Source organism: Coloeus monedula, assembly GCF_965178545.1.
Source record: "Coloeus monedula genome assembly, chromosome: 1".
Lineage (NCBI taxonomy): Eukaryota > Metazoa > Chordata > Aves > Passeriformes > Corvidae > Coloeus > Coloeus monedula.
The window spans coordinates 127,125,471-127,142,978 of NC_138781.1; the positions used below are offsets into that span (position 1 = coordinate 127,125,471).

Sequence of the window (17,508 nt, forward strand, 5' to 3'; positions counted from 1 at the left end):
TGCAGTTAAACTTTATCTGTTTGTTGTATTAAATAAGATAGTCTGTATTTTGGATAAATAAATGACCTAAATACCATCATGTCTGGTCTAACACAGTAAGTTTGTAGAAAGTGGTGGCATGGGGAAAGCTTGGTTGAACCCTGGCTTTGGTGTGGTAGCCAGTCATTTGTTAGCTTTTAGTTGTTTTCTTTTCCACATTTTCTCTTAGTTGTTCTACTAGTGAGTGATAAAGAAAGAGAAGACACTGTCATTGTACACATGAACTGATGTGGTTTTACTGCATTTGGCCACACACTTAAAAGAAATATGCTGGTACAGAGCAGCCACAGGTCTTATCTCTGCTGCCACTCCTTTCACAAAAGAATGATCTTTACATCAACAGTTTCCACCCTTGGCTTGATAAGGTTGCAGTCCTCCCTTTTGCTCTTGGTCGAATGCAGAGATTAAAAACACTCCGTTGATGCAAACGGTGGGTTGATACAACACACAGAATGGGGTGTAGATGTGCTTCACACAACAGAGAGCAGAATTGAAGGGGAAAATGTTGCTTGGAGGCAAGACGCCTCTTTAATTGATTATGGCAAGGAAAATCAAATACCATATCTGCTTTTTCCCTGGAGTATATTGAAAATGATCATAACTAACATCTGTTCATGTTAAGCAAATACTTGTCAAGATTTAAACTTCTGTTTGCATACAACTCTGAGTAGTGCATCTTAAAGTCATACATATTCATATAGAATGAAGAATGCATAATGTCTGCATAAAAAGATAAGCTGTATGACTATATATGAAGACAACAACTACAATTCTCACAGCACTGTCATTGGTTAATTTTAAAATATTCAAGCATTATTTAAAAAACAGTAAGCTGAACTTAAAACTACACTACAAAAAATTGTATAACTGAACCAATGCTGACTTGTTTTCTTCGATATTTATCAATTTTAAAGTTTCCCTTTTTTTTTCCCTAACACTTTTTGTTAATTCATTGTTATTTTAACCTCCAGTAACACGATCAGACTTCTTCTGCCTCTGGGCAATTGAGTTATGGTCTCATCTCGAGGTCTAAGGGAAGTGTTCAATTTTATTTTTTTCCACAGTTGAATAAACAGTACCATGTATACTATCTCTTGTGTTAGAATAGTGTTGTCTTCACATAAGACTCAAATAATGGTATTAGTCATTCATTTCCTTGTACACATACACCCTATTGCGTGTTGACAGGTTTATAAGGATGCAGTGGCAGCCGTGGGTGCTGGGAAGCTCCTAGACGACAGCCTTTGAATCCTTGCAGTCCTGAGCAATGGTGCCTGAGTTAGTCTGTTTATTGTCTGCTTTCTCTCCCAGATGCTTGACTTGTCTGAAAGATTAATACATTAACAAGAGTGGTAAGGTCCAGGGTTGCACATCTTTAAGACATGTTTATTACCAGATGGCACATGAGATTCAAAGGTCACTGTGGAAGGTAACATTTTAAAGTGAAACAACAATATTTATGTTCAAATAGTATGCTGATGAGATCATATGGAAAAATGTTTCTGATTAAATTAGTTTATAAATAGCTACAATATATCTACTGAAAATTCCAAGTGCCACTTTTAGACTTACTTCTTTTATTCTATTACTTCCTAATTTATTTAGTAACACAAGACTACTTTCTTACATAAACAGACTAGCAGCTGGAAAAAAAATGTTTACTGGATGGACAATCCCACTTTCTTAAATAATTTAAAATCCAGTGTGAATCCTGGTTCTATTGTCTCCTACTTAGAGCTAATATTCCGTATCAGAGTTTTTTAAGACCCGAAAAAAAATTCAACTTTTAAATTCTCTGAGGAAAAATTCAGCTTGCAGTCATAATGACTTATTGGCAGACAGCTATGCTTATTTACAGGCAATATCATGTGCTATAACACATTTGACAAAAATCATGTTATGCTACTTACACAGAATCCATACAATGGAAAGAAAATCCTTTTCTTTAGCATTTCTATAGGAATGACTGTGTCATAGCTCATCAGTAAACAGTATCAGTAATGCCAAACCTGAAATCATGTTTATCCTCTCAAATTGACACAAACTGTACATAAATTCCAGAGGAAATAGTTTTGCATAGGTTTAAAAGAGCAACTAAGCTCTTAATTAACATTTCTTATCTACTGTGCCATGCAGGCATTAAAATGCAGAGGATTTAAATGGTACTTACTTTTCATGTGATCCGTTCTCAACTTTCATAGCTCCTTCCACTGGATCCAGTCCTTGTTCTGAAAACTGTTTCAAGGCACTTAATGCTGCCTAAAGAAAAAATGAGTTGTCAAAAAACACAGTGAAACAATTGTACTAGCACCAAATGAAGGAAGGTGTGTGTTTTGATATTCTAGATTTAATTCATTTCCTGTACATTGAAGCAATTTAGGCTACAGAGCTAACAGAGTGGGTATGCAACAGCTCCATGACAAACAGCTGGGCTTGTGCATGGGTTGAGGAGATCTCCTTCTTCCTGGGCATATGAGTGGCTCCCCTTTGTGTCAATGCAAGCTTCATCACTTATATGAAGAATAGGATATACTTTTAGGATTCTTGGCTTTTTGGCTGTAAAGTCTCACCAGCTTCCCCAAGTGCTTTCCTAGAGCCCACACTTCCCAGAGATCCTATGGACAAACTTCTATCTTGCAGATGGTTGCAGAAGGTGTGAGCAGTGGGAAGAGGCTCAGCAGGACACTACCAGCACCCCAAAGTCAGATCTGGAACAATGTTACAGCCTGATCTCTTATACACAGGTAGTGAATTGTACTAGGCAGGGAGCCAATATGGGGTGATTAGGGCGAATCAGGAATAGAAGAACAGTCAGTTTTATCTAGCGTTTTCCTCTGCATTCTTCACTGACCAACTTCTGCTTCATCTGCTATGAGCCCCACTTCTTCTCTTCCCTCTATCTGCTTTGGTAAAAAAAATAATTATTTTTTATAATTGATTCAGCAAAAGTTGATTATGAAACTCTCTGACGCCACATGGCCAACTTTGAAAACAGAGCCAGCACAATAAAAGAGCTGAGGTCAGTTCTATTGCAAAGGTGAAATGTAAAGCAGAACCGCAAAATGGATTTTGCTTTTTAATCACTTCCTCCTGAGATGCATTCAGAACTAATCACAGGGGAAAGAAAAGGTGACTTTCCACAGACATTTTGCCCTAAGGTAACACCTCCAGCAGTGGAACTGACTGCAGGCCCTAAAGAACTGTTCATGATTAAGCAACAACTGTTGCTCTCTTCCTATGTGTTGGGACAGAAAGAATCTAGGTCTCTATCTTCACTTCCCTCAGAGAACAGGGACCCTGCTTGGAACAGGAGCTGCCATTGTAATGAAGTACTAGATTTGCTTTTGTACTAATCCTTTGCCTGGATTCTCTCAACAGCTCCTTCGCTTGAAAGGAATGTTTATACAACTTAAATATTATTAGACAATGTGTATTTTGGTGAGATGAATAACAGCACAAAAATTGCCAGGCTGCCCTAAAGTAAAAGACCATGTGTCCCATATTTGTCTATAGTAATGACTAGCTGCTAAAGCCTCAGAGGGCTGTACAAGGTACTCCTACCCATAATGCATGAAACTGGAATCTTTCTAGTCCGTGAAATGATATGGTTTGTGCCCTGACCAAAAAAAAAAAAAAAAAAGCTAAACATTTTATAAAGTCTCTTGGTAAACCTCAGATTGTCACTGTTACCTACAATCCACTCCACCTTTACCATGTGTTCTCTGAGCCCCCTGTATGAGGTCCCATTACTGGATCTTTCACTGTTATCACTCACTGAGCTCCCCAGAGAGAATTCTCTCTTTCCTCATTTCTTCTGTTTTTCTTGATGTTTTGATATATTTCCATTCTTCATAACAGTTCTTTCTCTACCACCTCATAGTGTCCCTTGAAGCTTCACACGTGCATTCTCTATGCCTGTAAGATCTAACTGCCATCTGTCTTTCCATCCTTGATCCTGACTGCACCGCAAAAACACTGTTCACCACAAACAATTCCTCCAGTGGTAATGAGGGTTTTCAACTACTCTCTTCTTAACTTTTCTGTTCCAGTAACCCAACACATTTCTTCATCCTGATTTCTCTCTTCTTCTCCTCTCCCTGAGGTCCTTGTCATCACAATGCAAGCTCTACTCATCACGTGAGGAAGGGGAGTGATTCAGTCTCCTATGCTTCCTTGTACTTTAATTGCCCATGGGTTAGCAACTGTGAGAAAGAATCCAATGGGTAGGGATTGGCACCCAAGAAACTTCTGTCTTCTCATATCCATTTATTCCTGATGCACATTAGCAAAACTATCAGAATTTCCTTCCTTCTTATGTATGGTAAGCCAAAGCCCATTACCAGGTAGCACTGCAAGGAGAGAAGGAAGCTGAGACATCCACTCCTCCCACACAGTTAAACTGCTACCTCATATGTTTCTCAACCCACCTTGTTTACTTTTTCATATCCACTCTTAGCTTCCTGGTCTGATGTGTGAATTGTAAACTTATTGTGGAAGAACTATGTGTTCAGGTTATTTGTTTGTACAGTGACTTGGACAAAAAGGCCCTGATCAGAGTTTGTAAGTAGAGCCAAGTAAAGTTTCATTCAAGATTAAATCACAGACTGATCATATGATCTGCAGAACAGTCTGGTGTCAATTAGGGGTAACTGAAATCGCAAAATCATCAAGAGATTAATTAGACCAACACAAACATCCTAATTCTAGAATTGTTGAGTAGCTCTGTTACTTACTACTGTTTTACTCACAAAACAGACTAATTGCAAGGCTTCCCACATAAATTACAGGATTACAGAGCAGATTTCAGGATTGTTTTCCAGGAAAACTGATTTGAAACTTCCTGGATGAATATTAGCTACTATCTTAATAGAATCAGATCAAGAGAGCCCCTTTCTTCTTCTATCATCAAGGGAAGAAGTACAACAATATAAAATAATGGACAATTTGCCTGTAAGCATGGATCACTGGGTGTCAGTGGGAGCATGGGAGCATAGGGGTGTCAATAAAGTAAATATGGAACAATTAGAGGAAACACATAAAATGAAAATATGATTCAAGGTGTTCAATGATAAGCATGTTTAATACCAACACAACTTCCAAGTCCTAATGCTTATAACATGGTGCAGTCTCATTGCTCCATTTCACCTTTCTTCAAGCCATGCCTTGCCCAAACTGAAATATGACATAAAAGATAAAATCTCAGACCTATTGCATTTGTAACACCAAGTATCAGAGGGGCCAATCGGCAGGGCATTAGTCCTGTGCCTGTATCCTAAATCTTCCAGCTACAGGTGTCAGGGTGTTTTTGTGAGTGCTGTTGAAGTCTGCCTTTTTCTTCCAGCTCCTAAATGCTCTCCCACCTAAGACCTCCAGCTGCTCCCAGGGTTAAGTTTTTCTTCCCCAGGTTCTCTCAACCTCATGCACCTCACAGTCCCTCTTTAATTTCCAGTTTCCTAATGTGTTCCAGGTTTATAGGAGGTCCGATTTCTTTTTCATGGAAGCATATCTTACTCACCATGAGTTACCTGTGGGGGAAGCCTAACTTCTTATATCCCAATGTTTGCAACAAGATTTGAGTTTTGGGAAAGTTTATTTCCTTTTTAAAAGGTCCATTCATAGGATGTGGATGAAGGGGAGTAGAAGAATGGTAGAGAGAGCCTTGCAGTGTACTAACACCTCCCCCTTTTCCTTCTCCCATAGCCTGCTTGTATTTGGAAGGATCAGCAAGCTAAGAGAAGCAGGTGAGTAAACAATACTTTGGATTTTAATAGATGTCTTTAATGTTTCTTCCCTCCCCGTCATGCCCCTAGACAGACATGGAGATGCTGGATTCAGGAAGGAAGCTGGTAGCTTAGAGGCTGTGACCTGAATAGGCAGCAGAGTGACACAGAGCTCAAGTAATCTGCAGTGAAGAAGAGTTACAAGCAGACACCAGGCTAATTTCATCCATGATTCAATTCTATTAGTCCCAATAGATTTACACCACTTGGCTTAAATATAACTTATGAATGGCAGATAACTTAGGTTAAACGAAAAGGAAAGAAAAGAATGGAACATTTGACAGTGAATCTGGTGAACAATTTCCTCTTTTAAGGGCTCAACACTTCCTTCCATTGATATTTTCCTTACAATAGAGCATCTGCACAGATATAGAGAAATTTTTCTCTCCCCCAGAAGATTTTACAACTGTTTTGTGAGTGAAGCCCCATAGGTTACAGAACAGATGTCCTTACACATTTCTTGTATCACTTGTTTTCTGTGTAGCTACAACAGTGCCAAAAATACGATGCCAACAGGATGCACCGCACTGCTAGCTGTTTGTCTTGGCTGCCATTTCCATTATTAGTATGTGTGTGTATCAGGATGGGAATGGATGTTTCCAGTCATTTTTTAGCTTTCCTCAAGTCAGCTGGCAATTAGTAAATAGCACTGAAACTTGTAAATATTCTTCCTGTTTCTCACTCTGGGGATTAAGTGTCTTATAATGACAATCTAGTAACATTAGATCATTCTTTAGCAAGAACAGCAGACAGGCACTCCACTAGCCCATATGCATTTCAGATCACATCCTCACGATAAAATTTTCATGTTTGTTTTAACACAGTATGTGGTTTGTGTTTTTCCTCTTAAATTTGTATTACATTTCAGCTTATTCCATGAAACTGAAAATTGTAAAATTTTGTTTTTCTCTGTGGCCCTTCCAGTTGACTTTACCAAGGAGGTCTGAGACAATCCTAATAAACACACTGCTTCATACTGTTAGTTCACTGGTGATATGCCTCCAAACATCAGGTTTCTAAGTACATAAAAAACCATATTCAGCTTGGCCTTCATCAGTGTTTTCTGAAGACATAAAATTACAGGCAGAAACTGCAAGACTGACTTGTCAGGGTCCAGAGAAGGTCATGAAGGACAAGATTTTACTGTCTTTAGTAGCTGAGTCTTAGTTCAGGACAGAGTTTGCAGAGTCAAGTGATTCATTGTTGTCATATTTCTTGTAGTCACATGCCATATGCATCAACAAGTCTCTGTTGCTTGAGTTTAGGCTTGAGAACATGTTTGCATACCAGGTTACCATGATAGACAGATGTAACTCTAGTCCTGGATTTTAGTTGCAAGCCAAAAGCCTAGACAACAGCAGAGTTAATGCATGAGCAAAACTGGAAGCAATTGTATTTACAAACAAATCCATGTTTATTTGTTTTCTAAATCAAAAGAAAAAATGTCCCCCGAATCAGTTAATTTCTTTCCCTCTCCCTGACTATTGAGGCTTCAAAAGGCAATGTCAGCTCTGCAATAGCATTGCAGCAAAGCTGTCTGCATCAGTGATGAGATGCACTTCATGACTTTTTAATATGTGGATTTCTATTCCACATTTAAAGGCTATTGAAAAAACCCAAAAAATATTACAGCTATAGAGGTGAGTTTGAAGGCTCGGTGTCCCAAGACTGACCAACTATTTAAATTTGTATGTATTCAAATTATTGCTCTTGATGGTTGTTTTTGATTTTTGACTAAGCTTCCACCTGGCTTTAACTTGCCCACACCCAATTCTTCATGCATACAGAAATGCACAAAGAGAAGATATATTTGTTTGTGTAGACTTATATACATTCACACAAAGTATATACAATTTGACTCCTTAACATACCTATTTAATTCTCTTGGATTTGTCAGGTTGGCTACATACAAGCTGAACAAATACTAAGTATTGCAAACAAATCCCTTTTCCCCACAGCTTCTGTAGTAAATGAATTTACTATATTTCAAGCAACAGCTCCTGCTAGGAGTTTTCATTGCTTTCCTTGCAATGTGCTGCTCTCTCCAGTTGATTAAATCTCATGTGAACCAATGTTAAAATCTGTTTGAATATTAAGTTCAGAAAGGCTTTTCACAGCACAAAGAGTAAACCTTAATTAAATGACTTTAAGCTCCTTCCTCATATGATTTATGATATGCATGAAAAACACAGGGTTATAATCTGATTAACTCACGTAGTTTACATGGAAATAGCATTTTCCAAACTGATTAATCTCTGCACAAAGGCATAGTCACCTGATAGGCTTAACGCTACTGATGGCACCTGTCAAGAGAAGGAGCTTGGAGGATAGGAGGAGTCTACTATTTTCAAACAAAGAGTGATGATTCACAGATGTAGCTTAGAACAAGTCCCACATAGTAGTTAATGCTGCCCCCAGGCAACTCATGCAGCCAGAATTTAAATGACACACAATCCATGTACAGCCTGACCTTGCCAGCTTTCTGGGGGTAATCCTAAAGTAAGGATTAACTGTTCTTGAACAATATTTCCAATATATTAAACAGAGCTTCTATCAACAACAGCATGCATATCACCTTCTTCCACCTAGTTTTATTGGACACGTGTACTCATTCCTACACGTCTTCTAATATTCTGAGAAGTGCATGGAATGAAAGGCACTATTCAACATGGAATTTTATTTCTATAGGTTTTGATCCTCAACCTAAATTCATCTACTTCATCTACTTAAGTAAAGGGTCTGCTTAACACTTAAGAGAATCAGTTGGGCATGGCTTATTTTCCATGCGAACCACCACACTAGAAATCTGACCACCATTCTTGGGACCATGCAGTAATTCCAGGAACAATGAATGGTGAAGCATTCTCTCAAAGCCCAAGAAAGAGCTGCATAATCATCTGCGGTGAGACAGCTCTATTGTTTTAATGGTGATACAAATCTTTCCAGTCACAAAGAGAGAAAAGCATGCTGAAAAGCACCTGTTTAAAAATTAGTAAAAGGTATGCTTTTGTATGAAGAGGATTTCATGAATAATACTTAAAGTCAAATACATCTCAGTTAACACAATATAAGAGATTAATCCAGCATGGAGAAGTTAGTCTAGTTGCCAAGTTTAGGTTGTGTTCTTACTTGCGGGTAGGAATAAGAGAAGAAGGGATTGCTAAAGGATCTATGTGGGACTCGGACTGTACGGGACTGATCTTTAATATGCTTCTTCTCAGACTCCTCCCACACACATATTCCCAGTTGAAAGCAGCAACATCCTCAAGTCCTACCAAGACTTTTGCTTTCATGATGATTTATGCAGGAAACCAGTAAGTTGATGTTCCTTCAAGAACATCTCAAAAGGACTTTCAGATTCAGTGTCAGTATCTACTGAGGTATGTGTACATCCTCTAATGGTGAAGTGAGGTGTGAAAGTTGGGCCCCAGTACCAGCAGTCAAAATAAATCTTAGATAGTTAAAATAGAATTAAAAGTTAAGTAAATATTTTATCAGATATTTCCAGTATCTTTTCAGTCTATCTGCTCTAGATTTTGTCTAGAAATCTGGAAGTTCTTTTAAAGTAAATTTATTTCTAAATTCAAAACTTCAATTTTTCCTTCAGTTGCTGCAATTCCAAGAGCAAATACAGAAAGAATCATACATCATCACAGCTTACTTATGAACATGAAAGAAAATATTTTAAAATTAAATTTCCAAGTGTTTATACTACATATATACAACAGAATTTTACTAGATGGCAATTAATCTTAAATTAATCTTGCTTCTAATTTTAATCCTTATACAAAGGCTACCTAAACACTAACTTTCAGAAGGAGGTACACATCTAAGTAATATAGGTGCTTTCAGTAATTAGAGACTTCCAAATGAGAGTATTTAGATGGCCAATTATTGTATCAGTAGGTAGAGGTTTAAATCATGCAACTGAGACAACACTCAAGCATGACTGAGAAGATGCAGACAAAAATTAAAGGAGATTCTAAGAAAGACCGATTCAAATGTAAAACTGAAAACAGCAGAATTTATATCCTCAGGCAAAATCCTGCACCAGCATTGAAGAAAGACCATGAATCACTCTCTCATCCCTGATGGCTGGAAAATATCCTTGTCAGCTGTGTTCTCAGAATGATTTGGTTTATTTATTTATTTATAGGCATTTCTCCACATCACTGCAATAGATTTGCAAGTCTGCTGTCATTAACCCTATATGTATTGCAGAATATTTTGACCTCTTGATTTGAAATAAGTGGACTGAGATTCTTGACTGCCTAAGAGTTTACAGTGACTTCTAAAATATGTTGTATTAGACAATCCTCTTCATTTATTTGACCTCCACAGTTACATCCTGGTTTTGACATCACTGCCACTGCCTTCACTACAAAGGTATCAATACATAAATGACCGTGTTGTTCCTGATGAGGGGATAGGCCCTGACCCATATAGTAATGTAAATACAGCTAGAACTCTTTTAACAAACTTAATGAGCTATAAGCATTTATTCTGTTATTTAAGTGGTTTTATTAGGCAATTGCTCATACACAGTGGTCAAAAAAAAAAAGATATTAAAAGACTTTTATGAATTCCCAAATATCCACACCAAAATCGGTATACAACAAGATTCAAGCTATCAAGTGTATTACTCAATACTTACATCAACATGGTTACTCTTTCACTTAGTAAACTGAACTTGTAAAAAACACTCACTGGTGTTTAGATACTTTTTGCCTCTCCTTGCAAATATCCTCTTTTTCATGAGACAAAGTGTCACTAAGGAACAGAGGTAGTTCATTTAATGCTGTTTTTAAAGAGAAGGAAACCAAAGAGACAGAGCATGAGACAGAAAGAGCTGGCCCAAGGTCAGGCAATAAACGTAAGAATCAGTTTTACTAGTTTACATGCACTTTTTCATAGGCCAAGCTAGAAAGAGGGGGATTCTAAATAAAGGTATTTAATGACAGAAAATTTTAAAAGTCTGCACTGCAGCCATTTAATTCAAATGTCTCATTCCTATCACTATCACTCATCAAGCTATCATCTTCCCAACAATGCAAAACATTTTCTATGACATAGTGGAGAAAAAGACTCCCTTTTAGGAGAAGATGACTGGTGAGAGCCTCTCACAATTTTTTTTGCTGAAATAATCTAAAGAGTACTTTCCCCCTGCAATGTTTAACAAAACTACCTATTTTTTTCTTTAGACTTGACATATTTTTATGTCTAAAGACCATACACTTTGCTTTAGACATGGGAGCAATTTCCTAAATATCAGATTCCTTGGCTTTAGCAATTTTAGAATGAAAGAATGCTTATTCTCTCATACCGAGACCATTACCTTAAATTTTAAGCGCTTGTCAGTCTAAACATGACTAGAAACTTTGGTTTGAAGACAAAAGCAACAGATTACACTTAATGCAAAGCACTGGCCATTGGTTTCTTCAAGCAGCAAATTGCAGCTGGAACAATGGGAGAGTTTAGGGCTGTAGATTCTTGCATTACAACATCTGTAATGAAGCCCATGTACTAAATTCTATCCTATCTCTGCTTCTGTGAAACTCTACTCCTGTGGCCGGCACGCTGGCATTCAGAGAAGGATACTTCCACCCTCAGAGCCCTAATGACCAATCTCCCTCTTCATTCTCCAAGTCTCATTTTACAAGAGTGCATGTATGCCCAACAAAGTACCAAATCTAGATTGACAGCTAAAAGCATTATATTTAGCATATACGGCATGTAATTAGAAATTTGAGTGTTTCCAAAAGGAAAAAGTTTTGATTCTGATCTTAGAGTATTCTTTCACTGCATTAGCTGGTATTTTTTTCCTAATTGAAGTTGATTTAAGTGCGAGCAGAGTCAGATCCAAGAGCTACAGGACAAACTTCTCATCTGAAGTAGTTTGCAATATAATTTTGTCTTTGCTAACTGTTGATGGCGTGTCCTCATCCCATTTTAACCTACAACCATCAGCTCCTTTAATGGAAGTGTCTATAAAGATCTTCCCTAAAATATGCTTTTCCAGCACACTTAATGTCTTTTAATGTCTTTCCAATTAAATCCAGATGTGAAAAGCTTAAGGAACAGTTCTCAGGACTGAAAAAGATGACATAAATCTTGCAGCTGACAGAGATCCCACTGAGCTCAGTTGGGGAAATTCACAGAGGACTTCTTGTGGGCCAGGAAAGCTGCTGGGTATAAAGACAGATGTGTATACTCCTATTAAAAAAATTTAAATAAAAACTGACTCCTACAATGAGGCATCCACAATTATCAGGGACATTACTAACTCAATCCCTCAATGTGCTGAACACATCCTGTGCGGCACAAATTTCCCTCATCTTTTTGGGAAGTTTATCAGAGTTGAAGGGGGTCACATCTGTTCAGGAAAGAGCCCCTCACCTTTCAGGATTGCACCTCTTAAACCAGTGTAGGGGCTGATACTGGAAAACACCGTCTGTCTTGCTCTCTTCCTGCTATCAACAGGGAGATAACATACTCTGCAAAACAATACTGAATATCTGTCCACTCTCCTTTATCTCTTCCATAATCAAGTTAGCATAATAAATTGTGGTTTTATTACAGAAGACTCCCCAAATGTGATATTAATTATAAATTCTTACCAGTCTGATGGGAAACTGGGCATTCCTAGTGGCTGACTACCACTGCTGTGCAAGTGCTGTTTGTGCAGCTGTCAATTTGGGGGTTGTTTTGGTGTAATCCCTTGCACACCCTTAGGATTTTTTTTTATTATTTTATTTTAACAACTGTACATCATCTTATTTTGCCAAATACAAACTGTAAATGTAGGCTTAGATCAAGCCACATCTTTCAGAGGGACAGGAAATGTCCACACACACAGTTTGTATTAAAGAATGTCTCTAGAAAACTGCCCAATGCTAACAACCTTCATACTTTCCAACCTTCCTGCTTCTTATTTAGTTATTTTTGAAATTAGTAAATTATCCAGACAGATCAATGATTTTTAAAGAGTTACATGTTTGTGAGACGTCAGAAAAGAAAAGAGGAAGAATGTTCCAGGATAGAAGAAAAGCCCGTTTCTAACTGAAGCTTAAGTTTGGGCCCACGTTCATTAGGGATGGGAACATCAGCAGTGACATTTTGGATTGTATTACTTAATTTCTTCGCATTTTTCTATGTCCATATGAAGGTTTTAGCATGATTTGCTGTCATGAGTGAGTGTATAGAAATATGAAACTAACTACCTGAATTAAAGGACAATCTTTTGTCCTCAAGTACAACAAGTGATCCAATACTGGGATCTCAACAACAGCACAAACCTAACACTGAAAGCAGCAGGCTCCTAAACACACACACAAACTCTCTTGAAGACAAGATTCCTCTGGTTCACAGCTTGCTTTACTTTTCACAATGGCCAGCACTTTTGAGACTATCACTCCTTCAGGGCTGAAGGCTGGATCTGACTCCCACCAGAATCACTGCTTCATGACCATCACTCAGGAGACAAGAGGAATGCCCTTCCCTTGGAATGAGCCGCTGCTGCCATGAGGATCCCACTCCTGGCGAGCTCAGGGAATGAGCTCAAATCTTTTGCACTTTGCTGCCTGGGACCACCAGGCCAGCTCTGATTTATAGCTTTTTCTTTACAGCTTTATGATACAAGAATGTTCACTTGTAATTACAACGGCATTTTGTTGGCTCCCTGCCTTCACTTGGGTATGTGCAACACCATATCCTTCATTCCAGCCTTTTTTATGTCAGGACCCCAAATTTGAGACGTACATCAGTATTACAAGGATGCTGCAGGTCTTGCTGCTCCTTAAAGAGGGGACTTACACATATTTGTTCAGGGGGACACATGAGCAGCTGGATCTGACATTCAACTAGGAGTCTAGCGGAGAGCTGGTCAAAATTCTTCCTCAGAAAAATATTAAACCAAGAAAACACTTTTTATGAGAATGTATGACTTCTGAAAAAAGGTTTTTTTAGATCCGGGATGGACACTTCAGTCAAAATATCGCAGACAAGTGCAAAATATAACCACTGGGCTAATGACTGCTTGGTGTGCCCCATTCACACACTTGTTGATTTGTCTCTATGAGAAAAATTCAACAGGTCTCTAGTTTATTTAAAAGTGAATGGAAATACTCGTCGTGTTTTGTGGGATAAAAAATCAGTTTTATTCAAAAGAAGGTGACCCTGCCATTAAGCTGCTGTATCACCTTGTAGAAACACTTTAGCTCCATGTTTTTCAGACCTACACTTAGCTCCTGAATTTGAGATAATCAAGCAGTACATTTCCATCACTTGTGGTTTAAATTTGATTTTGTCATTTTCAGTAGAGGCATAACCTCCTTCAGGGAAAATTCCAGGTATTTTAGATACCATTTAATAGTTAACTGTCAAGCAATTTCCAAGTCTTTTAAACAAAGAATACTTCTGTGCTAGCTTAATTTATAGAGCCATATATGTCCCATTTTAAGTGGATGTGATTAAGAAGAAACACTAAGCTTAGATTATTCTACTAAATGAGAAAAGTTTAAAGCCAATAAACTGTATCTAGGATTTTAGCTGGGAGATGAAATAAAAGGCACATTTGTTCCTGGTCACTGAATTTTTAACCTGGGTCTGTTGCTCCTGCTGTTAAGCTCCTATACATTCCTTACTAGCCCATAGTGTCCAGCATTTCCAGCTCTCAGAGCTTGGAATTAGAGGAGAACTGCAAAATAAAGCCAGGTTTTTTTGAGAGCTAGCGTATGGAAAGCATCATGTATTCTGACAGAAGGAGGCAAGTGAAAAGGTTAAGTTTTAAAAAGAGGTCTTCTACAGATTTTTAGAAATTTAGATTAGATGTATAAAGTCTGACCTACCTTTTGGGTCTGAGAATTCTGGCAGTATCTGAGAAATGGAAAGATGCTGCTGAATCTGGTGGATGAATGAAAGCTGTACATTGTCTAGCTCCTTAGTACAGAAAAGGAGAGGTTGAGCCTTATGCTCAGACTCAGGTCTCTATCTCGGGTATGAGAATACTTTTCAAGTGTTATACAACAAGCAGGAGTGAAAAAAACTGGGTTTCTAGCAGAAAAAAACCCCTATACTGTTTCTGTCCCTCCTATGCCTTTTCAAGCTTATATTCTTTTTTTTTTTTTTTTTTTTTGAGTAGGCTATTTTGACCTGCCTTCTTGCAATACAGGAGCTTTAATATGACTTCATTGCTTCTTCTTTTACCTCACAATCCTGGGTATTTCCTTAAGGTAAAATAAAAAACTAATCTGCCTTCAGTGACTCATCACTCCAGTGATCAAGTTAAATTACACCATTGCAGAAAAGTCTCATAAGACATATTTTCCCCCTGCCTAGTCCAGTGCTGCTATTTTACACACAAATTCAAGCATTTCTTAGCAAATGTGTCTTGATGTGAAGGATGAGTCTTCACTTAAAATCAGCAGCAACCTCCTTCCTGTGTGTTTTGTGAAGTGGTAGATGCACTTTTTATTGGATTCTTTTATATTTTCGATTGCTTACAGTTCTCCTTTTTAATGGAAAGGCCTAATCTACCCTCAGATTCAGCTTCTGTTCCTGTTTGTGTGTTGATTTAAGTAGGAACTGGCCTTGTTCACTTGGATTTGTTTTAGCCATTAACTCCTACTTCAGTCTGCTACTGCACAGGTAGAAAGGTAAAAGGAATAGTAAGAGGCACCTTCAGTCAATTCCATGACTGCTGTCCTGTGTGCTTTTCTGGTAAGAATGGTATATGTTGGGTACTGTGTACTTCAAACAGTGCTTCAAGAGAGACAGCAGGAACCAGATTTCCTCAAGAACTTCTTAAATTCAGGAACCTCTCCAACTGGCAGGTCACTAATGAAAATTAGATGCTCCTTTACTCTGATTAACTGAGTTCTGCATCTATGGACCTGCTTTTCCTCCATTTACAGTTACAGTCAAAAATACAGATATATGACCAAAAACTTTACCGAGCAGCTGGGCTTTAGACGGAAGATCTGTTAACGGCTATTTTATCATTTCATCCTAACATCTATTATAAAAATTCATTAACCACAGCTGTCAAAAAGAGCTAACTCAAAATCTTGCTAGTTACAAAATAACTTGTCAGGATTAGATTCAATAAAAAATTCAGGTGCTGTAATAATAATAATTACAAATTAGGCGCTGTAAGAGTGAAGTTTTAAACAGCACATCCCTGGAATAAAATCAAAGGTCTAAAGTTAAGTACTCAGGTTTGTACTCAGCATTAAGATCAGAGACAGGTTTCTCTGAAGAATGAGCTGAGAAAGCTACACAGTGAGTACCTGCAGGCAATGAAGTACTCCAAGCCTAGGGGTCAACTCCTGGTCCTCTCTGGAGTTCAACTTCAAAGCCAGGACCACAGGCAGAGGCCTGGCAGCTTGGTCAGCTGGTGTCTACAAATGTACAGTCCTCTCCTGCAGACAGCTGGCTCTTCAGCTCTTTGAGAGACCTGAGCAGAGCTCGCTCTTGTCATTGAGAAAGTGACCACCAGAGAAGTGGGTGGAGATAAGATTCCCCTTTTTGTCAGTGGCACAGATGTGAGCACTATTGTCCAGAGTATGAGACATACAGATTTCAGATTTCTTAGCTTTAGGTCAACAAGCTACATATCCTACCTCCTAGGTGACAATCTAACCTCCAGGATCAGTGATAGGGAAGATTCAGCTGTTGCAAAAAAAATAAGTCAACATACATGGATCAAAGAAAAGGAGGGGTCTGACTCCGCAGGCTGATCACAGCCATTACTGAGCTGTCCTGAGGATCACCCCAGGCTCCCTAGATAATTTCTGTTCTTTATCTAATTGATACTTTAGCAGTAAGCTCAGAAGTGATGAAAGCAGGAATTGCAATTCAGTACTTCTGCTTTTGGGGGCTTCTTTAACCGGTACAATGCAGTAATATTCCTTCTCATCCTTTGTCTGAGCAATCCTGAGTATTTTAAGGTTTTGTTATCTGAAGGCTCTGCTTATCTGGGAAGGTAGATAAATAGCTGCACATGCATTTAGACAGTCTCCTGTGACATGTAATTACTGATACCTGAAGGCTGTGGCAAGAGCAGTGTCTGAGTTCATGTTTCCTGAGTAAATCTATGTTACTGCATAAAGCATGGAAACCACTATAAATGATCCAACCACAGCTAAGAGGGAAAGCCCTCAGGATGCTGTTTCATTTAACAGTCTTCTGTATAAGGCATGTGAATGTATATACAGCTCTATCTTAAGAAAAGATTCTATTAGGATAAATAATAATAATCCTTCACTATTCAAGCTCTCTTTATGCAAATGATCTAATAAGCCTGCACATGTGTGCAAACCCTTTGAGAGGGTTTCCAGGATCAGGATACAAGCAATTTTACTGTGCCATCATAGAGTAAAATTGAGTTAGTTAAAATCAACACACTCAGAATAAAAGCAAAAATACCAATGTAAGTTAAATGATAGTAGAGAGTAAAACTTTGTCCAGTCTCAGTTAGCTCTAAGAATTTAATAATTTTAGCTATCACATAAACAATAAAATCAGAGCATGAAGGAAACACTAGAGTTCTAAGGGAGCTGCCAGAAGCAGAGAAAATACACGCATAATGTTATACATATTAAACAGTAATATTCCTCAAGCACGAATAAGACCTAACTGAAAGCATGCTTGAGATAACTGTCATGCTATCAAGTTACAGTAAGGAGGAGAT

At 38.1% G+C, this 17,508-nt stretch overlaps 1 protein-coding gene across 3 annotated transcripts in view; it reads right to left on the minus strand.

The window, feature by feature from the left end:
• Positions 1–250: 250 nt before the first annotated feature.
• STAU2 (staufen double-stranded RNA binding protein 2) overlaps positions 251–17,508 on the minus strand; it is a 171,486-nt gene continuing 154,228 nt past the window's right edge. For all 3 annotated transcript variants that reach the window (XM_082294292.1, XM_082294291.1, XM_082294293.1), the window contains 2 exons: positions 2,210–2,298; positions 251–1,363 (listed from right to left, as the gene is read on the minus strand). In XM_082294292.1, coding sequence (XP_082150418.1) covers positions 1,270–1,363; positions 2,210–2,298 — 183 coding nt within the window. In that variant the 3' untranslated portion in view covers positions 251–1,269. The remainder of the gene's footprint in view (positions 1,364–2,209; positions 2,299–17,508) is intronic.